Source organism: Nerophis lumbriciformis, linkage group LG14 (genome assembly GCF_033978685.3).
Source record: "Nerophis lumbriciformis linkage group LG14, RoL_Nlum_v2.1, whole genome shotgun sequence".
NCBI classification, from domain to species: domain Eukaryota; kingdom Metazoa; phylum Chordata; class Actinopteri; order Syngnathiformes; family Syngnathidae; genus Nerophis; species Nerophis lumbriciformis.
Window position 1 is genome coordinate 9158824 of NC_084561.2, and position 26933 is coordinate 9185756.

General features: G+C 41.6%; 1 protein-coding gene across 10 annotated transcripts in view; it reads left to right on the forward strand.

Annotated features, from left to right (window-relative positions):
• The window catches only part of elavl4 (ELAV like neuron-specific RNA binding protein 4), a 342263-nt gene that overhangs the window by 24118 nt on the left and 291212 nt on the right, over window positions 1–26933 (forward strand). For 5 of the 10 annotated variants that reach the window (XM_072914614.1, XM_061976101.2, XM_072914613.1 and 2 more), the window contains 3 exons: window positions 22032–22133; window positions 23758–23868; window positions 24460–24600. In XM_072914614.1, coding sequence (XP_072770715.1) covers window positions 22032–22133; window positions 23758–23868; window positions 24460–24600 — 354 coding nt within the window. Of the gene's footprint in view, window positions 1–22031; window positions 22134–23271; window positions 23654–23757; window positions 23869–24459; window positions 24601–26933 lie in introns of those variants that run through there. The other 5 variants (XM_072914617.1, XM_072914619.1, XM_072914618.1 and 2 more) reach the window with 4 other exon arrangements.

The window sequence follows — 26933 nt, forward strand, 5'->3', positions numbered from 1 at the left end:
ATTGGGCCGGCACACAAAGTAGTGATGGGATCGGCAGTTCTTTTGACTGTACTGAATCACTAGAATCAGTTCCAGTCGTTCAAAAAATGTGTTCACCGAATCCCCCCCCCCCCCCCCCCCCCGAAAAAAAAAGGGGGGGAGGGGGGTGCGGGGGGCGTGCGTAGTACAGTACAGTGCAGACATTCGCGGGAGAAGCAGCAAATAGGGTGAACGCGAGTCCCTACACAGCTCTGTGCATGGAGTACACCAGGCAGTGAGTGACTGACACAGCGCCACAGTCAGCACAGTTCAGTACGTGAACCTGAGTCATGAGTCAGTAACAGATTCCCCAGCGGCAGATCTCGGTGTGTGTCAGTTCGCGAACGACACAAGCCCTCAGCACCCAATGAACGACGCGCACAGTGACTGAACGAGAGCCTCAATGTGACGTCCTCCTCCGCGACACAGTCAGTTCTCTGTGTCAGTAGGTTCGCGAGTCCTGATTCTGTCGTTCACTGAGTGATTCATGTCGTTAATCCGCGTTGAACGAATCGTTCGCTCAGTCCCTCCCCCCGCCCCCATGATGAGTGGCTGCGTCGTTCGCCGACGTCGAGGGTTCAGTGAGTCACAGAATGCGCCAGTTCCACTCATACCGGCATGGTCGCGGCGGAGCTCAACTGAACTGAGAAAGGAACGAATCAGTTCATGAAGTGATTCGGTTCAGCACGTTCACTCAAAAGATTCGTTCGTTCGAACGACACAACATTAACACAAAGGCAGTGCCTTTAAGGCACGCCCCCAATATTGTTGTCTGGGTGGAAATCGGGAGAATGGTTGCCCCGGGAGATTTTCGGGAGGGGCACTGAAATTCGGGAGTCTCCCGGGAAAATCGGGAGGGTTGGCAAGTATGACTGGGAGACGCAACTGCTCTGTATTTCTCCCTACGTCCGTGTACCACTCCGTACAGTCATACATTTTACTTTTTGAAACCGATACCGATAATTTCCGATATTACATTTTAAAGCATTTATCGGCCGATGTCCGATATTATCGGACATCTCTACATCCTATTCTATTATATTCTATTCTAACCATACACCGCGACTATAAATAGTATCATTTTACTATAAAATTGTTATAAGTAAACCTCTGCATTGCATCGTATACTTACTAACATTAAAGGGGAACATTATCACCAGACCTATGTAAGCGTCAATATATACCTTGATGTGGCAGAAAAAAGACCATATTTTTTTTTAACCGATTTCCGTTGTGACGTCACATCGGGAAGCAATCCGCCATTTTCTCAAACACATTACAAACACCGAGTCAAATCAGCTGTTATTTTCCGTTTTTTCGACTGTTTTCCGTACCTTGGAGACATCATGCCTCGTCGGTGTGTTGTCGGAGGGTGTAACAACACGAACAGGGACGGATTCAAGTTGCACCAGTGGCCCAAAGATGCGAAAGTGGCAAGAAATTGGACGTTTGTTCCGCACACTTTACCGACGAAAGCTATGCTACGACAGAGATGGCAAGAATGTGTGGATATCCTGCGACACTCAAAGCAGATGCATTTCCAACGATAAAGTCAAATAAATCTGCCGCCAGACCCCCATTGAATCTGCCGGAGTGTGTGAGCAATTCAGGGACAAAGGACCTCGGTAGCACGGCAAGCAATGGCGGCAGTTTGTTCCCGCAGACGAGCGAGCTAAACCCCCTGGATGTCTTGGCTCACACCGTCCCTTATGCCACCGAAGATGATCAAGAGAAGAATATCGACCCTAGCTTCCCTGGCCTGCTGACATCAACTCCAAAACTGGACAGACCAGCTTTCAGGAAAAGAGAGCGGATGAGGGTATGTCTACAGAATATATTAATTGATGAAAACTTTATTCATTACTCGCGGTTTTACGTAAATTATTATACATAAACCGTGTTTACCAATAATTTAGCTTAAAAAACATTACAACACTTAAAAACAAACACACACCAATCGTTGGTTAGAAGGCGATCGCCGAATTCGTCCTCGCATTCTCCCGTGTCGCTGGCTGTCGTGTCGTTTTCGTCGGTTTCGCTTGCATACGGTTCAAACCGATATGGCTCAATAGCTTCAGTTTCTTCTTCAATTTCGCTTAAGCCGCTGAAATCCGAGTCTGAATCCGAGCTAATGTCGCTATAGCTTGCTGTTCTTTCCGCCATGTTTGTTTGTGTTGGCATCACTATGTGACGTCACAGGAAAATGGACGGGTGTATATAACGATGGTTAAAATCAAGCTTTTTTTAGGGATATTGCGTGATGGGTAAAATTTTTAAAAAAACTTCGAAAAATAAAATAAACCACTGGGAACTGATTTTTAATGGTTTTAACCCTTCTGAAATTGTGATAATGTTCCCCTTTAAAGAGCTGTCGCAGGTAGGAGTAATCGGGCTTGTCGTCAAATCGAAACGATCGGCAAAAATTGAGGTACGTGAAGAACTCGGAAGGGTATCCTTTGCAAAGAACTTCAATCGACGTGGACATTTTCTTCTCGCTGTGCTGAAAACTAAGTTTTGTTGTACTTCTGCAATGACAATAAAGTGGCCCAAAGATGCGAAAGTGGCAAGAAATTGGACGTTTGTTCCGCACACTTTACCGACGAAAGCTATGCTACGACAGAGATGGCAAGAATGTGTGGATATCCTGCGACACTCAAGTCAGATGCATTTCCAACTGGACTGGACAGATCAGCTTTCAGGAAAAGAGAGCGGATGAGGGTATATCTACAGAATATATTAATTGATGAAAACAGGGCTGTCTGCACTCTCAAAGTGCATGTTGTTGCCAAATGTATTTCATATGCTGTAAACCTAGTTCATAGTTGTTAGTTTCCTTTAATGCCAAACAAACACATACCAATCGTTGGTTAGAAGGCGATCGCCGAATTCGTCCTCGCTTTCTCCCGTGTCGCTGGCTGTCGTGTCGTTTTCGTCGGTTTCGCTTGCATACGGTTCAAACCGATATGGCTCAATAGCTTCAGTTTCTTCTTCAATTTCGTTTTCGCTACCTGCCTCCACACTACAACCATCCGTTTCAATACATGCATAATCTGTTGAATCGCTTAAGCCGCTGAAACCCGAGTCTGAATCCGAGCTAATGTCGCTATAGATTGCTGTTCTATGCGCCATGTTTGTTTGTATTGGCATCACTGTGTGACATCACAGGAAAATGGACCGGTGGTTAAAATCAGGCACTTTGAAGATTTTTTTAGGGATATTGCGTGATGGGTAAAATTTTGAAAAAAACTTCGAAAAATAAAATAAGCCACTGGGAACTGATTTTTAATGGTTTTAACCCTTCTGAAATTGTGATAATGTTCCCCTTTAAAGAAAACACACTGGATCGACCTTCAATTTTCCTAGTTTTGGAAAATCCTCCCATAGCAAATAATGTAAACAAAAATAATCTGTACCAAAAAAATACCAGTCCGGTTCAGTTTCTGAATTCTGTGACATCAAATGTTGAATGTTGACGTTCCACTAAATGTAAATACGTTGCATTTGTGTAAGAGCAAGGACTGACAAAGCATGTTAGACGGTTGTCATGCAAAAATCTCTACGCGATGCACGGTTGGTAGCGAGTCGGGCGGCTGCAAGTGTTGGGGGGGGGTCGGTGGCTGAGGAGCAACTAGGGGGCAGTACACAGAGAATCACTATGGTGACAGCAATCAGGGAGCTCAAGGGAGCGAGGCGGGGTCAGAGAGGAAGGCTTGAGAGGCAGCTGACTGAGGAATCAAGCCTCACTCTGGATGATTCATCTGACAGCTCACCCCTGCCAACCCCTCCCTCCCCGGGGCTCCGCTGGACCCCCTCGTCCCTAGAGACCACCAGCTTCGCAGAGCAGGGATGTGGCCGGCAGCCCTTTTTTTTCTTTGACGAGAGGAGGCGAAGCGAAGACGAGACAGTCGAGGAGTAAATGTACACGGTTGATCGTGTACAGTGTGTTGCACAACACGCCTTGAAGGGTTTGGCCTCGTACAAAATGTGTTCCTTTGGTTCGAATCCTGCTGGTACTCATGCGCTTCTTCTGTCCCTCCCTATACACTAGGGTGGGAATCGCAGAGAAGCGCCTTATGCTAAGTGTCACGATGCAGCTACCATGCGGAAAATTATATATTGCGGGGATGTCCAAACCTTTTCCAGCGAGGGCCGCATAAATAACAATTGAAGGATGTGGGGGCCCCTTTAATGCCTTTTGTACAAATAACGATACTAAAACCAATTCAACGTAGGTCCAGGGTGTCAAACTCATTTAAGATGGGGGGGACCACGTGGAGAAAAATCCACTCCCAAGTGGGCCGGACTGGTGAAATCATGGCATGATACCGTAACTTCAAAATAAAGACAACTTCAGATTGTTTGTCTTTGTTTAAAAATAGAACAAGCACATTCTGGAAATGTACAAATCATAATGTTGTATTTTTTACACTTACATGTTGCAGTTAACAGTATGATATTAGAAAAAAAAATGTTACCTTGAAAATTTTTTTGTACCTTGAAAATCACTTTTTACCCTGAAAAAAAAATTTTACCTTGAAAATTTTTTTGTACCTTGAAAATCATTTTTTACCTTGAAAAAAAAATTTTACCTTGAAAAAAAAATGTTACCTTGAAAATTTTTTTGTACCTTGAAAATCATTTTTTACCTTGAAAAAAACATTTTACCTTGAAAAGAAAATTTTACCTTGAAAATTTTTTTGTACCTTGAAAATCATGTTTTAACTTAAAACATATTTTTTAAATTTTTAATTTTTTTTTAAGTTTTTTAATTTTTTTTTAATTTTTGTAAAAATTAAAAAAAAAAATTTTATTTAAAAAATTTTTTTTTTTATTTTTTAAATTTTTTAAAAACATTTTTAAAAATGTTTTTAAATTTTTTAAATATTTTTAACTTTTTAAAACTTTTTTAACTTAAAAAAAAATGTTTACCCTAACCCTAATCTTAACCCTAAACCTAATCCTAACCCTAACCCTAACCCTAAAAAAAAGTTAAATGTTAAAATTGTTTAAAAAAATTAAAAACATTTAAAATTATTTTAAATTGTTTTAAAAAAATAAATAAAACATTTAAAAAAAGTTTTAAAAAATTATACAAATTAAAAAAAAAAAAAATTAAAAAAAAAAAAAATTAAAAAAATTAAAACAATTTGAAAATCATTTTTTACCTTGAAAAGAAAATGTTACCTTAAATTTTTTTGTACCTTGAAAATCATTTTTTACCTTGAAAAAAAAAAATTTTAAATCCTTGAAAATCATGTTTTAACTTAAAACATTTTTTATTTTATTTTTTTAATTTTTTTAATTTTTTTTTTATTTTTGTAAAATTTTTAAATTTTTAAAAATGTTTTAAATTGTTTTTAAATTTTGTTTTTAAACTTTTTTTAAACTTTTTTAACTTTTTTAAAACTTTTTTTTAACTTTTTTTTAACTTTTTTTTAACTTTTTTTAAACTTTTTTTTAACTTTTTTAAAAAATGTTTACCCTAACCCTAACCCTAATCTTAACCCTAACCCTAACCCTAATCTTAACCCTAACCCTAACCCTAACCCTAAAAAAAAAAGTTAAATGTTAAAAAAATTAAAAACATTTAAAATTGTTTTAAATTGTTTTAAAAAATAAAATTTAAATTTAAAAAAAGTTTTAAAAAATTATACAAATTAAAAAAAAAATTTAAAACATTTTTTAAAAATTAAAAAAATTTGAAAATCATTTTTTACCTTGAAAAAAAAATGTTACCGTGAAAATTTTTTTGTACCTTGAAAATCATTTTTTACCTTGGAAAAAAATTTGACCTTGAAAAAAAAATTTTACCTTGAAAATTAAACAACTTTAACACTGTTGCAAATATGCGCCACACTGTGAACCCACACCAAACAAGAATGACAAACATATTTCGGGAGAACATCCGCACCGTAACACAACATAAACACAACAGAACAAATACCCAGAACCCCTTGCAGCACTAACTCTTCCTGGTCGCTACAATATACACCCCCCCCCCCCCACACACACACACACAAACACACACACACACACACACCTCAACCCTTCCCCGCCCACTTCAACCTCCTCATGCTGTCTCAGGGAGAGCATGTCCAAAATTCCAAGCTGCTGTTTTGAGGCATGTTAAAAAAAATAATGCACTTTTTGACTTCAATAATAAATACGGCAGTGCCATGTTGGCACTTTTTTCCATAACTGGAGTTGAAGTTGTTCTCTTATTTTGGAAAACTTTGTTTTTGTTTGATTGATTGATTGAAACTTGTATTAGTAGATTGCACAGTATAGGACATATTTCGTACAATTGACCACTAAATGGTAACACCCCAATAAGTTTTTCAACTTGTTTAAGTCGGGGTCCACATTAATCAATTCATGGTAAAGTTACATTGTTTAATGCATCCAGCGGGGCATCACAACAAAATTAGTCATAATAATGTGTTAATTCCACGACTGTATGTATCGGTATCGGTTGATATCGGAATCGGTAATTAAGAGTTGGACAATATCGGATATCTGCAAAAAAGACATTATCGGACATCTCTATATTATATCTTATACTTCCTCTAATTGGTGTTCATTTTTAAATATTTTCACAATCAAATTACAGTATGTTATTTATGTAGTTTACTCCTTTTACTTAACTGATGTACTAACATCATGTGGTTTATTCTGTACATATGTAGCATCAGCTACAAAAGTACAAAGAATTGCTATTGCGACATCCAGTGGACACATTTAGAACAGCAGTTTCTTTCATTCAAGAATTTCGGCTCATTTTTCAATCAATCAATCAATCAATCAATGTTTATTTATATAGCCCTAAATCACAAGTGTCTCAAAGGGCTGCACAAGCCACAACGACATCCTCGGCTCAGATCCCACATAAGGGCAAGGAAAAACTCACAACCCAGTGGGATGTCAATGAGAATGACTATGAGAAACCTTGGAGAGGCCTGCAGATGGGGGTGACCCCCCCCCTTCCCCCCTCTAGGGGAGACCGGATGCAATGGTCGTCGAGTGGGTCTGACATAATATTGTAAAAGTCCAGTCCATAGTGGATCTAACATAATAGTGAGAGTCCAGTCCATAGTGGATCTAACATAATAGTGAGAGTCCAGTCCATAGTGGATCTAACATAATAGTGAGAGTCCAGTCCATAGTGGATCTAACGTAATAGTGAGAGTCCAGTCCATAGTGGATCTAACATAATAGTGAGAGTCCAGTCCATAGTGGATCTAACGTAATAGTGGGAGTCCAGTCAATAGTGGATCTAACATAATAGTGTGGGAGTCCAGTCCATAGTGGATCTAACATAATAGTGAAACCTAGTCCATAGTGGATCTAACATAATAGTGAGAGTCCAGTCCATAGTGGATCTAACATAATAGTGAGAGTCCAGTCCATAGTGGATCTAACATAATAGTGAGAGTCCAGTCCATAGTGGATCTAACATAATAGTGAGAGTCCAGTCCATAGTGGATCTAACATAATAGTGAGAGTCCAGTCCATAGTGGATCTAACATAATAGTGAGAGTCCAGTCCATAGTGGATCTAACATAATAGTGAGAGTCCAGTCCATAGTGGATCTAACGTAATAGTGGGAGTCCAGTCAATAGTGGATCTAACATAATAGTGTGGGAGTCCAGTCCATAGTGGATCTAACATAATAGTGAAAGCCTAGTCCATAGTGGATCTAACATAATAGTGAGAGTCCAGTCCATAGTGGATCTAACATAATAGTGAGAGTCCAGTCCATAGTGGATCTAACATAATAGTGAGAGTCCAGTCCATAGTGGATCTAACATAATAGTGAGAGTCCAGTCCATAGTGGATCTAACATAATAGTGAGAGTCCAGTCCATAGTGGATCTAACATAATAGTGAGAGTCCAGTCCATAGTGGATCTAACGTAATAGTGAGAGTCCAGTCAATAGTGGATCTAACATAATAGTGTGGGAGTCCAGTCCATAGTGGATCTAACATAATAGTGAAAGCCCAGTCCATAGTGGATCTAACATAATAGTGTGAGAGTCCAGTCCATAGTGGATCTAACATAATAGTGAGAGTCCAGTCCATAGTGGATCTAACGTAATAGTGAGAGTCCAGTCAATAGTGGATCTAACATAATAGTGTGAGAGTCCAGTCCATAGTGGATCTAACATAATAGTGAAAGCCCAGTCCATAGTGGATCTAACATAATAGTGAGAGTCCAGTCCATAGTGGATCTGACATAATAGTGAGAGTCCAGTCCATAGTGGATCTAACATAATAGTGAGAGTCCAGTCCATAGTGGATCTAACATAATAGTGAGAGTCCAGTCCATAGTGGATCTAACATAATAGTGAGAGTCCAGTCCATAGTGGATCTAACGTAATAGTGAGAGTCCAGTCAATAGTGGATCTAACATAATAGTGAGAGTCCAGTCCATAGTGGATCTAACATAATAGTGAGAGTCCAGTCAATAGTGGATCTAACATAATAGTGAGAGTCCAGTCCATAGTGGATCTAACATAATAGTGAGAGTCCAGTCCATAGTGGATCTAACATAATAGTGTGGGAGTCCAGTCCATAGTGGATCTAACATAATAGTGAAAGCCCAGTCCATAGTGGATCTAACATAATAGTGAGAGTCCAGTCCATAGTGGATCTAACATAATAGTGAGAGTCCAGTCAATAGTGGATCTAACATAATAGTGTGGGAGTCCAGTCCATAGTGGATCTAACATAATAGTGAGAGTCCAGTCCATAGTGGATCTAACATAATAGTGAGAGTCCAGTCCATAGTGGCTCTAACATAATAGTGAGAGTCCAGTACATAGTGGATCTAAGATAATAGTGAGAGTCCAGTCCATAGTGGCTCTAACATAATAGTGAGAGTCCAGTCCATAGTGGATCTAGCATAATAAATAGTGTGAGAGTCCTGTCCATAGTGGATCTAACATAATAGTGTGAGTCCAGTCCATAGTGGATCTAACATAATAGTGAGAGTCCAGTCCATAGTGGCTCTAACATAATAGTGTGAGAGTCCAGTCCATAGTGGATCTAACATAATAGTGAGAGTTCAGTTCATAATGGATCTAACATAATAGTGAGAGTCCAGTCCATAGTGGATCTAACATAATAGTGAGAGTCCAGTCCATAGTGGCTCTAACATAATAGTGAGAGTCCAGTCCATAGTGGATCTAACATAATAGTGAGAGTCCAGTCCATAGTGGATCTAACGTAATAGTGAGAGTCCAGTCAATAGTGGATCTAACATAATAGTGTGGGAGTCCAGTCCATAGTGGATCTAACATAATAGTGAAAGCCCAGTCCATAGTGGATCTAACATAATAGTGAGAGTCCAGTCCATAGTGGATCTAACATAATAGTGAGAGTCCAGTCCATAGTGGATCTAACGTAATAGTGAGAGTCCAGTCAATAGTGGATCTAACATAATAGTGTGGGAGTCCAGTCCATAGTGGATCTAACATAATAGTGAAAGCCCAGTCCATAGTGGATCTAACATAATAGTGAGAGTCCAGTCCATAGTGGATCCAACATAATAGTGAGAGTCCAGTCCATAGTGGATCTAACATAATAGTGAGAGTCCAGTCCATAGTGGATCTAACATAATAGTGAGAGTCCAGTCCATAGTGGATCTAACATAATAGTGAGAGTCCAGTCCATAGTGGATCTAACATAATAGTGAGAGTCCAGTCAATAGTGGATCTAACATAATAGTGTGGGAGTCCAGTCCATAGTGGATCTAACATAATAGTGAAAGCCCAGTCCATAGTGGATCTAACATAATAGTGAGAGTCCAGTCCATAGTGGATCTAACATAATAGTGAGAGTCCAGTCAATAGTGGATCTAACATAATAGTGTGGGAGTCCAGTCCATAGTGGATCTAACATAATAGTGAGAGTCCAGTCCATAGTGGATCTAACATAATAGTGAGAGTCCAGTCCATAGTGGATCTAACATAATAGTGAGAGTCCAGTCCATAGTGGCTCTAACATAATAGTGAGAGTCCAGTACATAGTGGATCTAAGATAATAGTGAGAGTCCAGTCCATAGTGGATCTAACATAATAGTGAGAGTCCAGTCCATAGTGGATCTAGCATAATAAATAGTGTGAGAGTCCTGTCCATAGTGGATCTAACATAATAGTGTGAGTCCAGTCCATAGTGGATCTAACATAATAGTGAGAGTCCAGTCCATAGTGGCTCTAACATAATAGTGTGAGAGTCCAGTCCATAGTGGATCTAACATAATAGTGAGAGTTCAGTTCATAGTGGATCTAACATAATAGTGAGAGTCCAGTCCATAGTGGATCTAACATAATAGTTTGAAAGTCCAGTCCATAGTGGATCTAACATAATAGTGAGAGTCCAGTCCATAGTGGATCTAACATAATAGTGAGAGTCCAGTCCATAGTGGATCTAACATAATAGTGAGAGTCCAGTCCATAGTGGCTCTAACATAATAGTGAGAGTCCAGTACATAGTGGATCTAACATAATAGTGAGAGTCCAGTCCATAGTGGATCTAACATAATAGTGAGAGTACAGTCCATAGTGGATCTAGCATAATAAATAGTGTGAGAGTCCTGTCCATAGTGGATCTAACATAATAGTGTGAGTCCAGTCCATAGTGGATCTAACATAATAGTGTGAAAGTCCAGTCCATAGTGGATCTAACATAATAGTGAGAGTCCAGTCCATAGTAGATCTAACATAATAGTGAGAGTCCAGTCCATAGTGGATCTAACATAATAGTGAGAGTCCAGTCCATAGTGGATCTAACATAATAGTGTGAAAGTCCAGTCCATAGTGGATCTAACATAATAGTGAGAGTCCAGTCCATAGTAGATCTAACATAATAGTGAGAGTCCAGTCCATAGTGGATCTAACATAATAGTGAGAGTCTAGTCCATAGTGGATCTAACATAATAGTGTGAAAGTCCAGTCCATAGTGGATCTAACATAATAGTGAGAGTCCAGTCCATAGTGGATCTAACATAATAGTGTGAAAGTCCAGTCCATAGTGGATCTAACATAATAGTGAGAGCCCAGTCCATAGTGGATCTAACATAATAGTGAGAGTCCAGTCCATAGTGGATCTAACATAATAGTGTGAGTCCAGTCCATAGTGGATCTAACATAATAGTGAGAGTCCAGTCCATAGTGGATCTAACATAATAGTGAGAGTCCAGTCCATAATGGATCTAACATAATAGTGAGAGTCCAGTCCATAGTGGGGCCAGCAGGAGACCATCCCGAGCGGAGACGGGTCAGCAGCGCAGAGATGTCCCCAACCGATGCACAGGCGAGCGGTCCACCCCGGGTCCCGACTCTGGACAGCCAGCACTTCATCCAGAAACAGCAGTTTCTTTCATTCAAGAAATTTGGCTCATTTTTATACTTGGCAAACTCATTCTGTGGGCCGGATCAGACCCGCGGGCCGTACGTTTGACACCCCTAATGTAGGTCACTCAACATACAATATGCTAAACTAGATGTCAAACCTTAATCAGCATGCTAACTTTTATGGCCAATTTTGCAGCTGGACGCCTCAGACTCGTATAACACATGCTGATTGATTGATTGAGACTTTTATTAGTAGATTGCACAGTACAGTACATATTCCGTACAATTGACCACTAAATGGTAACACCCGAAGACGTTTTTCAACTTGTTTAAGTCGGGGTCCACGTTAATCAATCCTAATTAGTCTGCTGACATATGCAGTAACATATTGTGTCATTTATCATTCTATTATTTTGTCAAACATTTGATGGATTATTAATGTACTTGTTCATTTACTGTTAAAGTCTGCTCACTTTCTGTTTTAACATGTTCTATCTACACTTCTGTTCAAATGTAATAATGACATGTTCGCCTTGTTTGATACGTCACATAAGTTTTGGGTGATATTACAAATGTTGCTATTAATCCAATACCAAGTAGTTACTGAGTCATACATAGGTCATAATTAACGTTCTCCTGTGTCCAGGGACATATTTCTTGCGTTTTAAAAACAATAAAAATAGACAAAAGATTGTGTGATAGTAAAAAATATTGACGTAATCATTGTAATATCGCCTATTGTACTTTGTATCGTAACAGTCAATGTCTGTGTAAAAAGGGCATTTGAATTGTCGGAGGCAGATATTTACATATATCCATATTTAAGTGTTACTTCTTTACTTTCATAGTCATATTACAAGACACCTAGTGTTCTTCCTGTTGTTCTCTTTTGGTTGTCTGCAAGTACTGTATGTGTCAACCTTGATTTTGTGGTATGCAGGGAGTAGACATAACTCCTTTCTCTTATCTGTTCCTGTGCCCAGCTGAGGAGGAATGGGTATGTGTTCGGGCTGGAGGAAGAGACAAGGAGGGTGGGAGCAAGAGACGCTTTATAGATGAGAAGGTTTCCGTATTTAAGATTAGACCATTTTAGCTGCGCTAGTGAACGCTTCTGTACTGGATTGGTCTCACGTTTATTTTCAAAGCTTTGAAAATAAATCACAAAATACCCATTCTGTCTGGTGGTCAAATTGAACTCAGCTTATGTGTCATCAAAAGAACTTGGGAGTGACCAGCAACTTAAATTCCCTGGGACTTTAACATCTGGTCCAAACGCAACAGTTTACATTGAGGAGCGCTAGCTTTCTGTTAGCGGTTAGCTATTGTATCCTCCTACGGTGTGTAGTGAAGCATGTTTAGCTATTCCTCGTCCTGCAGGGATGATACTTGTAAGAAACTTACTTTATTTGTCGCCACAGAGGCGAGGATTAGTGATATAAAAGTAGCTAAAACACTACCAACTATGAATGGGCGTTTGAGGCTAACGGCTAACATGAACAAGATCCAAGCACTCAGTGTCTATAGCTTTAACTTCATTAGTTATCAACTCAAAATGCGTTTGTGGAAGTTGCCCTCCCGTGGGCACCTCAGACCACCAAATACTGCCACGAGAGCCCGGATCAGGGTTGTAACACTGTTTTATTCTCATAAATTTGTGCAGGGGTTTTGCTTTCCAGCAAACTGTCTTTTTCCTGTCCGTCTCTCTCGCTCTCGCTCCAGCTCCAACCCCGTCTCTCCTCCCGGCTGCTGCTAATAAAGGCGACAGGTGATTAGATCACAAGGCTCACCTGGGCCATCTACGCACCTGTCGCTGTCTTCGAGGCCGGTCCTGGCACACCCCCTTCCGCGGCAGCCCCGCAGGCCACGCCCCCCTCCACAGCGTTCATTCTCCCTTTTCTGTCAACACACTGTTTCTGCTTGAAAGTACTGTGTGTGTGTGCATCGCCTAATTAAAGTTAAAAGTTGAAGTCAATGTTTGTTTATATAGCCCTAAATCACAAGTGTCTCAAAGGGCTGCACAAGCCACAACGACATCCTCGATACAAAGCGGGGGCGGCATGGCGTAGTGGGTAGAGCAACCATGCCAGAAACCTGAGGGTTGCAGGTTCGCACCCCGCCTCTTACCATCCAAAAAATCGCTGCCGTTGTGTCCTTGGGCGGGACACTTCACCCTTTGCCCCCGGTGCCACTCACACCGGTGAATTGAATGATGAATGATAGGTGGTGGTCGGAGGGGCCGTTGGCGCAAATTGCAGCCACGCTTCCGTCAGTCTACCCCAGGGCAGCTGTGGCTATGAAAGTAGCTTACCACCACCAGGTGTGAATGAATGATGGGTTCTACATGTAAAGCGACTTTGGGTACTTAGAAAAGCGCTATATAAATCCCAGTTATTAGTATTATTATTATTATTATTAAAGCCCACATAAGGGCAAGGAAAAACTCACCCCAGTGGGACGTCGATGTGAATGACTATGAGAAACCTTGGAGAGGACCGCATATGTGGGTAACCCCCCCCCCCTCTAGGGGAGACTGAATGCAATGGATGTCGAGTGGGTCTGACATAATATTGTGAGAGTCCAGTCCATAGTGGATCCAACATAATAGTAAGAGTCCAGTCCATAGTGGGGCCAATGATTGTCACACACACACACCAGGTGTGGCGAAATTATTCTCTGCATTTGACCAATCACCCTTGATCACCCCCTGGGAGGTGAGGGGAGCAGTGGGCAGCAGCGGTGGCCACACCCGGGAATCATTGCTGGTGATTTAACCCCCAATTCCAACATTTGATGCTGAGTGCCAAGCAGGGAGGTAATGGGTCCCATTTTTATAGTCTTTGGTATGACTCGGCCGGGGTTTGAACTCACAACCTACCGATCTCAGGGCGGACTATGCGCGTCTGCTCGTTTTTACCAGCAATGTAACAACGTGACGTCAACGCGAAAAAAGTACAGGTATTTTTCAGAGCAGTATTGTACCAATTTTAATGAATTAGTACTGCGGTAATTTATTAATAGCGGTATACCTTACAACCCTATGGCGGGTTGAGCCAGCTTCCTCTCTGACAACATCCCAAACCATGACGGTCCTTCCATCGATCCACAGAGCCGATTAAATGAGTTTTGTCCTAGGGATTCTGCGTCTGAAAATTCCTTCGAAACAACTCTCTCCCGTCAGTCTTTCTTTGTTCGGCCTTGTATCCGTTTCAAGACTTTCTTAGTATTAGCGTCATGTTCGTAGTCAGTGTTGCTGATCAATTTCAAATGTATTATTATTTATTGTGTTTATTACATTCTATTTTTCAGCATCAAATGCAGATTTTAAGTGCGCCTTATAGTCCGAGAAATACGGTAAATCTATTTTCCACACACAACTTCGTCTCACTCTTGTTAGCTGGCGAGCAAGGCATAAGCGAACACTCCCATTGAGGCCGTGTACGCATGTCTCCGCCTTAAAACGCTGGCGTATCACAGATGTACTGCCCTAAAAAACAAAGTCCACTTTGCAAAAATGAGCAAGCTATTCATGTTTTTTTTAACAACAATAAGAGGAAATATCCTCACACATTTTGTATTATCACTGGCGTTGTTTTTTGCGAGTGACCCACTCCCGCCGGGAAAAACCCGAGCGATGACGTCACGACTACCGTCTGCGACAAATCTCATTGTATCGACTAGAGATGTCCGATAATATCGGACTGCCGATATCATCGGCCGATTAAATGCTTTAAAATGTAATATCGGAAATTATTGGTATCTGTTTCATTAAGTAAAATGTATGACTTTTTAAAACGCTGCTGTACGGAGCGGTACACGGCCGTAGGGAGAAGTACAGAGCGCCAATAAACCTTAAAGGCACTGCCTTTGCGTGCCGGCCCAGCATACTTGCCAACCCTCCCGGATTTTCCGTGAGACTCCCGAAATCTCCCGGGACAAATTTTCTCCTGAAATTCAGCCGGAGCTGGAGGCCACACCCCCTCCAGCTCAATGCGGACCTGAGTGACGTGTCGACAGCCTGTTTTCACCTCCGCTTTCCCACAATACAAACAGCGTGTCTGCCCAATCACGTTATAACTGTAGAATGATCGAGGGCCAGTTCTTGGTTTCTTATGTGGATTTATTGTTAGGCAGTTTCATTAAAGAAAACATTATCACAATTTCAGAAGGGTTAAAACCATTAAAAATCAGTTCCCAGTGGCTTATTTTATTTTTAAAAGTTTTTTTCAAAATTTTACCCATCACGCAATATCCCTAAAAAAAGCTTCAAAGTGCCTGATTTTAACCATCGTTATATACACCCGTTCATTTTCCTGTGACATCACACAGTGATGCCAATAAAAACAAACATGGTGCATAGAACAGCAAGGTATAGCGACATTAGCTCGGATTCAGACTCGGATTTCAGCGGCTCAAGCGATTCAACAGATTACGCATGTATTGAAACGGATGGTTGTAGTGTGGAGGCAGGTAGCGAAAACGAAATTGAAGAAGAAACTGAAGCTATTGAGCCATATCGGTTAGAACCGTATGCAAGCGAAACCGACGAAAACGACATGACAGCCGGCGACAAGGGTGTCACGTTCAAACACTGAGGACATCTGTTAAACAAGACAAAAGGCAAGGAATCAAACAGAGACAGAATTCAATTTGGACTCAATTTTGAGGAGAGACATGGCCACTGCACTCTCTGTACAGTCCTGCACCACGCTCTGACGAAGAAGGTTTTCGTCACCTCCTTTTATTCAGATGTTCAATGTTCACCCACCAACACATGTCACAGCAGGAATGGTAAGTATGTAAAAGAGTCATTGTTTTCGGTCGCTTTGAAGTCCAAGAAGTGGATTTCTCGGGCTTGGGCTCTTCCTGGATCCAGCTGGGGCAGGTGTTGGAGGACAATAGATAACCCCTCCCGTCTCCTGACCACAGGGACTTCAAGAGGGCAGCGGGTCGTAAATAGCGTTGACCTCGGTCACCAAACAGTTGGAAGAGAGTTTGTGAAATACTTCAGAGAGAGTTCGTTTAACACTTCAAAGAGAGTTCCTCTGGAAGTTGAGCAGATCCTGCCATCTGTCCGTGTTGAAATCACAGTGGAGTTTTACGAGCCTTCTTCCTCTTGTTAGGCCTCGAAAGACAGCATTCATAATACAACGTTTCTTTTGTGATAACTTACAAACAATTATTCCAACAAAGGGAGAAAGCGAGGACGAATTTGGCGATCGTCTTCAAACCAACGATTGGTATGTGTTTGTTTGGCATTAAAGGAAACTAACAACTATGAACTAGGTTTACAGCATATGAAATACATTTGGCAACAACATGCACTTTGAGAGTGCAGACAGCCCATTTCAGGCGCGCTAAGAACATATATTTTTCCACGATTTTAGCACTCCGGTTAACCATACCTAAATAGACACAAAATACTGCATTACACAAGACTACCGAATGTACTCGAATGATTGAAAAAAATAAATGTTTTTAAGCTAAATTATTGGTAAACACAGTTTATGTATAATAATTTACGTAAAACCGCGAGTAATGAATAAAGTTTTCATCAATTAATATATTCTGTAGACATACCCTCATCCGCTCTCTTTTCCTGAAAGCTGATCTGTCCAGTTTTGGAGTTGATGTCAGCAGGCCAGGGAAGCTAGGGTCGATATTCTTCTCTTGATCATCTTCGGTGGCATAAGGGACGGTTGCCATCTCTGTCGTAGCATAGCTTTCGTCGGTAAAGTGTGCGGAACAAACGACTGACCGTTTCGTCGGCTTTCCCCACACCCTCGCATTTTGAACAAATTTCGTCCAATTTCTTGCATCTTTCGCATCTTTGGGCCACTGGTGCAACTTGAATCCGTCCCTGTTCGTGTTGTTACACCCTCCGACAACACACCGACGAAAGTGAGAAAATGGCGGATTGCTTCCCAATGTGATGTCACGTTGTGACGTCATCGCTCCGAGAGCGAATAATAGAAAGGCGTTTAATTCGCCAAAATTCACCCATTTAGAGTTCGGAAATCGGTTAAAAAAATGTATGGTCTTTTTTCTGCAACATCAAGGTATATATTGACGCTTACATAGGTCTGGTGATAATGTTCCCCTTTAATGTCCTCCCAGCGCGGTAACAACACACAACAACAGCAGTCACGTTTCATCTACCGTAAAGCAGTTCGTCTGCCGTAAACCGCAATGTTGTGACACTCTTAAACAGGACAATACTGCCATCTACTGTACATGCATATGTGACAATAACATCTAGGGCTTTTAGAGAGTGCAGTGCACAACTGCGCACACAACAAGGAGACGAAGCAGAAGAACTAGGAAGATACAGCCGTGGCGACGCCGACGACGAGTAAGATGAAGAAATACGCTTGTAAGTTCCAAGCCGCAGCTGAAATTGGACCTGGATAGCCTCCGGGAAGAAATAGTGGAGTACCAAGTGCTTGGCAGTGAAGATCTTCCTCAGGAAGCAAAGATTGACCGGTTTTGGGCCATGCTAGGGAGAGATGGAAGATTCCAGACTCTAGTGCAATTGATGAAAGCACTTTTGTGCGTGCCACACAGCAATGCATCATCAGAGAGGGTGTTCAGCATGGTTAGAAAAATAGTGACAGAGAATAGAACAAGGATGGACAATTCAACCCTTAACTCAACAATGAGTAGACGAGTGTTATGTGTGTGTATATGTGTAAATAAATGAACACTGAAATTCAAGTATTTCTCATATCTATATATATATATATATATATATGTGTGTGTGTGTGTGTGTGTGTGTGTGTGTGTGTGTGTGTGTGTGTGTGTGTGTGTGTGTGTGTGTGTGTGTGTGTGTATATGTATACTATATATAGGTATATATATATATATATATAGCTAGAATTCACTGAAAGTCAAGTATTTCTTATATATACTGTGTATATATACTGTGTATATATATATATATATATATATATATATATATATATATATGCAATACTTGACTTGGTGAATTCTAGCTGTAAATATACTCCTCCCCTCTTAAGCAAAACCTTGTTACATTGTTTAATGCATCCAGCGGGGCATCACAACAAAATGAGTTATAATAATGTGTTAATTCCACAACTGTATATATCGGTATCGGTTGATATCGGAATCGGTAATTAAGAATTGGACAATATCGGGATATCGGCAAAAAAGCCATTATCGGACATCTCTAGTATAGACTAGGGCTGCAACTAACTATTAATTTGATAATCGATTAATCTGTCAATTATTACTTCGATTAATCGATTAATAATCGGATAAAAGAGACAAGCTACATTTCTATCCTTACTGGTATTTTATTGAAAAAAACCAGCATACTCGCACCATGTTCTGGACATTGGGGGTGCAGCATCCACTAATAATAACACGGAAATGTAACTCATCAGATCAGAACTGAATCAGATATTGTACATGTTTCTGTTGTGAATAATTAATGATTCATTTTAGGCTGCCTCTGAACAATAGCATGAAATATTCCAGCACCTTCATAACGTTTAGTTATACTAAAGCGTCACTCAAATCTAAATATATTTATATAGCTTTATCGGGCCCGGCTACATTGATCCATTATAAAACCAACCTGAGATATTTCTGTCCGTTACGTTCATTTCGAAATTGGTAACCTTGCGTTTTCTCTCTCAAAACGGAGTCAAATGTGCCGGAGACACATGATCAGCCCCGCGTTGCAACAAAGGCATAACTTTAACGTTACTCACAAAAAAGCTGAACTCACGAATGCCTGTTGCCACTATGGACTTAAAAAGTTACGTACCGTGAGTTCCCTTCATCCATGGCTCCAACATGTTTCCTTTTCAGGAGCTCCTTAAGCAATGTTGTACTTCCGTGCCATTTTGCAAGAAACGCTCTTCTTTGAAGTCTTTAAAGTGAAGTGTTCCCACACTTTTGACGACTTAGGTCGTACACTTTTCTCCATTGAAGCAATAACCTCAAGATGTTTTTCCGCTGAACTATCCGTACTGTTTTCCTGCGCCATTTTTCAAATGTTTCCGCAAAGGAGCTGCACATGACACATCATCATACTTGCCAACCTTGAGACCTCCAATTTCGGGAGGTGGGGGGTGGGTGCGGGGGGCGTGGTTGGGGTGGGGGCGTGGTTGGGGGCGTGGTTAAGAGGGGAGAGTATATTTACAGCTAGAATTCACCAAGTCAAGTATTTCATATATATATATATATATATATATATATATCCCTGCGACCCCGAAGGGAATAAGCGGTAGATAAATGGATATATATATATATATATATATATATATATATATATATATATATATATATATATATATATATATATATATATAAATAAAAGAAATACTTGAATTTCAGTGTTCATTTATTTACACATATACACACACATAACACTCATCTACTCATTGTTGAGTTAAGGGTTGAATTGTCCATCCTTGTTCTATTCTCTGTCACTATCTTTCGAACCATGCTGAACACCCTCTCTGATTATGCATTGCTGTGTGGCACGCACAAAAGTGCTTTCATCAAATGCACTAGATGGCAGTATTGTCCTGTTTAAGAGTGTCACAACATTGCTGTTTACAGCAGACGGACTGCTTTACTGTAGACGTTCTTTATATTGTGGGAAAGCGGACTCAGGTCCGCATGGAGCTGGAGGGGGCGTGGCCTCCAGCTCCGCCTGAATTTCGGGAGAAAATTTGTCCCGGGAGGTTTTCGGGAGAGGCGCTGAATTTCGGGAGTCTCCCGGAAAATCCGGGAGGGTTGGCAAGTATGCACATCATTGGCTAGCTTACCTCCACCTCATGAGACGTAGCCTCAGCGCCGCCCTGGCGCTGTTTTGTACTGTTTTTGTACTTATTTTGATTATTGTTTCTCAGCTGTTTGTAAATGTTGCAGTTTATAAATAAAGGTTTATAAAACAAACAAAACAAAAAAATAACAAAAAAAAAGCCTCCGCGTATGCGCATAGCATAGTTCCAACGAATCGATGACTAAATTAATCGCCAACTATTTTGATAATCGAATTTAATCGATTAGTTGTTGCAGCCCTAGTATAGACTAATCCAGGGGTCGGCAACCTTTACCAGTCAAAGAGCCATTTTGACCAGTTTCACAAATTATAGAAAACAATGGGAGCCGCAAAAATGTTTGAAATTTTAAATGAAATAACACTGCATACAAAGTTTTTTTTTTTGCTTTGTGCTATGTATAAACCAGGGGTCTCAAACACGCTGCCCACACCTTTTTATGGAATTTTTAAGCTGGTGCGGCACGCGGGTTTTAAATGAATAGCGCTTGTCAGCGTCATGCGTGCCGTGATGGTACAGCATATAGCGCCCACTACAACCAGCGTGCCTGATCAGCTACATGTTGAATGGGGCTTCCGCTGGCTCACGTAGGTGACAGCAAGGCATACTTGTTCAACAACCACACAGGTTACACTGACGGTGGCGGTATAAAAAAAACTTTAACACTCTTACTAATAATGCGCCACACTGTGAACCCACACCAAACAAGAATGACAAACACATTTCGGGAGAACATCTGCACCGTAACACAACATAAACACAACAGGACAAATACCCAGAATCCCATGCAGCCCTAACTCTTCCGGGATACATTATACACCCCCGCTACCAAACCCCGTCCACCTCAACCGACGCACAGAGGGGGGGGGTTGATTGTGTGAGGGAGCAGGCTTGGGGTGGGGGCGGGGTTTGGTGGTAGCAGGGGTGTGTAATGTAGCCCGGAAGAGTCAGGGCTGCATGGGATTCTGGGTGTTTGTTCTGTTGTGTTTATGTTGTGTTATGGTGCAGATGTTCTCCCGAAATGTGTTTGTCATTCTTGTTTGATTTCGGTTCAAAGTGTGGCGCATTATTAGTAAGAGTGTTAAAGTTGTTTTATATGGTCACCGTCAGTGTAACCTGTGTGGCTGTTGACCAAGTATGCCTTGCTGTCACGTACGTGTGCAAGCAGAAGATATATATTGTATAACAAGTGTTGGGCTGGCACGATGTTAATACAGATTGTAGAGGGCGCCAAATGTTGTAACATCATGGCACGCCCTTATTATAGCTGTAAGGGTGAAAATCGGTGAATATTAATCTGAAATCCGGAAGTCTCACGGGAAAATTGGGGGGTTCAGCAAGTAAGCTGCTGAGCCGCATCAGAGTGATCAAAGAGCCGCATGCGGCTCCGGAGCCGCGGGTTGCCGACCCCTGGACTAATCGTTGCGGCCCGAGTTTCAATACGTCATTTTGCCCCGCTGACAGCAATATGGCCATTTTAATGCCGCACCAACAACACCACACGGTGTTGTCCCGCCTATATAGACCATATCAATCTAACGCTGACGGTCCGGTGTCAATAAAAGTCTATTAACTTGCTCGGTCTTGACAGGAAAAGTAGGAGTCAAAGCACGGGGAGAAAATCATTGTCCATAATTACAGAGCTCCTCGTATCACAGCACTAACATTAGTGTTCTAGAAAGATGATGGCTCCAATTACTCCAACAGCATGACCTCCATTAAGCCGCTCCATTGTAAAACACAGCTTTTTTATTTCCGCAATATTGTCCCTGTTCGACTCCTATACAGTACACCTGGAGTCTTATGAGTCACATCTCTTTCTGTTGTCGCCCTTGTTTGTCCTGCAGCTGGACTCTCCTCCCGTCGCCATGGCTGCGCCACACCCTGCCGAGGAAGAGGACGGTCACATGACCCCCGACGCTCTTCTTTTTTTTTTTTTCAGCCCAGAGGTAACTTTCTTGCATTGTGCTATTTCTCTTAATAAACACAGGACGTGAATGCCGAGTCATGGAGAAGGGATAGGGTTAAATTGTTAAAAAAATATATATTTTATTTTTATTGACATCCAGCATCAGACATTCCTATCCATTACATCATATTCACATACATCATATATCTGTTGTCTGCTCTAAATGTCAAAATATTTTTTGTTTATATCCCAACTATTCTAACCTCCCCCAAAAAAGAAAGAAACAGCAATAAAACAAAGTAATATTTACAAATACATCAATTAAATAAACAAAAAAGAAATAATAAAACATTAATAATAATAATAATAATCAGAAATAAAATAAAAAAATATAAACTATATATATATATATATATATATATATATATATATATATATAGGGAGTAAATAAAATTAAATAAAAAAAGGGATAGGGTTAAGTTAACTCCTATACGTTAAAAAAAAAAGATTTAACATTTCCACCGTTTGAATATTTTTTGTTTACATCCCAACCATTCTAACCTCCCCCAAAAAAGAAAGAAACAGCAAAAAAACAAATATCTACAAATACATCAATTAAATAAACAAAAAAGAAATAATAAAACATTAATAATAATAATAATAATCAGAGATAAAATAAAAATAAAAATAAAAATATATATATATATATATATATATATAGGGAGTAAATAAAATTAAATAAAAAAAAAAAAAAGAAAAAAAAAAGGGATAGGGTTAAGTTAACTCCTATACGTTAAAAAAAAAAAAAAAAAATTAACACATTTCCACCGTTTGAATCCTCCTATAGTTTTTATACAGTGGCATTAATTAGGGAATACACAGTATCCAACAAGCCAATCCTTGCTCTTATGTTTGAATTGGTCCGTAAGGGAGCGCTACCATAAGTGCAAATGGTCCCTCGCCGTCTATAACGCATGCACAAGAATAGAATCAAAAAAAAATATAGGAGTGGCACCCGGAGAGGAAGGCGGCGATGTTGTCCGCGTTGCTAGAACAGTCTTCCCACCTTGTGGCAGCGCGAGTGAACTGAAGCTGCATCAATGCGTGAGCTGCGGGGGGGGTTAAGAGACGGCGAGGAGGAGAGAGAGAGAGGGAGGGAGAGATGCAGGGAGGCAGAGAGGGCGGGCATGCAAAAGGGATGCTGGAGGGAGAGCGAGGAGGAGAGAGAGCAATAGGGAGGGGAGTTTAAACTAAGTGCTATGTTTTGGGACAGCTAATCTGCTAGCGAGCGGTGCGAGGATCGGAGCGTATTGTGCGAGCCAGTGTGCGGGGGACAAGATAAGGCAGCACACCAGCCCGCCCAGCCTGACCGACTTCTTTCTTTTCAACGCGCCGACTCCAAGGAGGTTTTAAAAAAAAACAACAACAAAAAAACAACCAACAACAACAACAAAAAAACCAACATACCGAGACTCGAGACGTGTGCAAAAAAGGAATCCTGGGCAGAAGCGGCATCACCACCCGAGACAACCAGAGCAGAGAAAATAAAGGACTTCAAAAGTGACACCTGCAGATTTTTTTTTTTTTTCCCACCCTTTTTTTTTTTAACTCTTTATTTTTATTTTTTTTTATTACGCTTCCCGGGGACTGACTCCCATCCGTAGCGGAAAAAGGCAAGGAAAGGGGCGACGCTGACGTTGGGACCGAATACCACCGCGATTTTGAACATGTTTGAAATAAGCCGAACACTCAACGCCGCCTTGTTGAGCAACGAGGTAAAGACAACCCTTCCCTCTTCCTCCTCATGGTCTTCTTCCTCCTCCTCCTCCTCCTCCTCATCCACACACCTTACCTGTCTGCTGCCAACCATTCTGCCATGCCTGTTTGTCTCTGCATGCACCAGACCGCGCGTCACCTTTTTCCGTGCGGCGCTCGACAAACGGGCTGCTTGGAGCGGCCGTTGTCTCACCTTTTCCGTGTAGCGCTCGATAACAAGACTGTTTTTGGAGCAGCTGTAACCAGTAAATGTTCATACGGGGGGGGCTGGTGGGGATGGCGGAGAGCTAGCCGGGAGCCATACTTTGCATCACCGCATCATTGTCGGGAGGTGGCCGGGCTCCGACCATACGCTTCTAAGTGTGAGAGCTTGCACATGTGTGTGTTGGCCAGCAAAAATGTCCCCCTAATCCCCTCCCTTCTCCACACACACACACACACTCCCTCTGTCCTTTTTAATATTCATCATCGCCCTTCCTACCTGCTGTTATCTGTCCCTCCCCTCCCTCTACACCCTCCCTTACCCTTCCCACATCTATATGTGTGAGCGTGTGTGTGTGTGTGTGTGTGTGTGTGTGTTCTGTGAGCAGCATCTCAAGATGATGGCGAGGTACGGGCAGCTCTCGGGACTAGCAGCCAGTGGCGTGGGCTCCGTCCCCGAGTCGCACTCGCCGCTATTTCCCAGGGATCTCCCGTCATCGCCCGCCCAGACGGGCTACAGGTCATCCCTGGTAAGAGGATATATAGACAGAGCACTATGTCTCCATGCACATCTTTTTTTTTGTTTTGTTTTTCTCAATTGAACACGGGCGCGTGTGTGTGTGGCATGTTTGTGAGGAAAAAGGGCAGCGAGAGAACAAATCAATTGTGCCATCCAGCCGGTAATCCTCGACGGATGCTATTAGTAAATATTTACATTGTTGTGTTTGTTCAATTACCCTACGCCTACTGTGTCTTTAGTCTGCGCCAGACAGACTGTTATCAAGGGAATTTGAGGTGTGTGTGTGTGTGTGTGTGCGTGTGACGTGTGCGTGCCTGCATGGCTGAAACAATTCATAGTTGTGGAATTTCCATCCCCGCATCGTGTCCGAGTGTAACCGGTGGTCTTTTTTTCCTCTGCGTTGTGTGGATTTTATGGGGTACGACCGACACCACGGGGTTGCTGCTCAGCTGCACTTTACTGATAACACACAAATTACGACTGTCGTCAACAATGTTCTGCCATCGTCGAGCCTCTCTCCCGCCATCGTAGACAAAAGGGCGGAGTTACGTACGACAGTGGAATGAAAACATACCCGATAACACACAGAATACGACTGTCGTCAACAATGTTCTGCCATCGTCAAGTCCCTCCCCCGCTATTGTAGATAAAAGGGCGGAGTTACGTACAACAAAAACATACCCGATAACACACAGAGTACAACCGTCGTCAACAATGTTCTGCCAACGTCGAGCCGCTCTCCTGCCATCGTAGACAAAAGGGCGGAGTTACGTACAACAGTGGAATAAAAATATACCCGATAACACACAGAATACGACTGTTGTCAACAATGTTCTGCCATCGTCGAGCCACTATCATAGACAAAAGGGTGAAGTTACGTACAACAGTGGAATAAAAACATACCTGATAACACACAGAATACGACTGTCGTCAACAATGTTCTGCCATCGTCGAGCCGCTATCATAGACAAAAGGGCGGAGTTAGGTACAACAGTGGAATAAAAACATACCTGATAACACACAGAATACGACTGTCGTCAACAATGTTCTGCTTTCGTCGAGCCGCGATCATAGACAAAAGGGCGGAGTTACGTACAACAGTGGAATAAAAACATACCCGATAATACACAAAATATGACTGTCAACAATGTTCTGCCATCGTCGAGCCGTTATCATAGACAAAAGGGCGGAGTTACGTACAACAATGGAATATCGTAACACACAGAATACGACTGTCGTCAACAATGTTCTGCCAACGTCGAGCTGCTCTCCCGCTATCGTAGACAAAAGGGCGGAGTTACGTACAACAGTGGAATAAAAACATACCTGATAACACACAGAATACGACTGTCGTCAACAATGTTCTGCCATCGTCGAGCTGCTCTCCCGCTATCGTAGACAAAAATGCGGAGTTACGTACAACAGTGGAATAAAAACATACCCGACAACACACAGATTACGACTGTCGTCAACAATGTTCTGCCACCCTATCATAGACAAAAGGGCGGAGTTACGTACAACAGTGGAATAAAAACATACCTGATAACACACAGATTACAACCGTCGTCAACAATGTTCTGCCAACGTCGAGCCGCTCTCCCGCTATCGTAGAAAAAAGGGCGGAGTTACGTACAACAGTGGAATAAAAACATACCCGATAACACACAGAATACGACTGTCGTCAACAATGTTCTGCCATCGTCGATTGTAGACAAAAGGGCGGAGTTACGTACAACAGTGGAATAAAAACATACCTGATAACACACAGATTACGACTGTCGTCAACAATGTTCTGCCATCGTCGAGCTGCTCTCTCGCTATCGTAGACAAAAATGCGGAGTTATGTTCAACAGTGGATTAAAAATATACCCGATAACACACAGAGTACGACTGTCGTCAACAATGTTCTGCCATCGTCGAGCCGCTCTCCCGCTATTGTAGATAAAAGGGTTGGAGTTACGTACAACAGTGGAATAAAAACATACCTGATAACACACAGAATATGACTGTCAACAATGTTCTGCCATCGTCAAGCCGCTCTCCCGCCATCGTAGACAAAAGGGCGGAGTTACGTACAACAGTGGAATAAAAACATACCTGATAACACACAGAATACGACTGTCGTCAACAATGTTCTGCCATCGTCAAGTCCCCCCCTGCTATTGTAGATAAAAGTGTGGAGTTACGTACAACAAAAACATACCCGATAACACACAGAGTACAACCGTCGTCAACAATGTTCTGCTATCGTCGAGCCGCTATCATAGACAAAAGGGCGGAGTTACGTACAACAGTGGAATAAAAACATACCTGATAACACACAGAATACGACTGTCAACAATG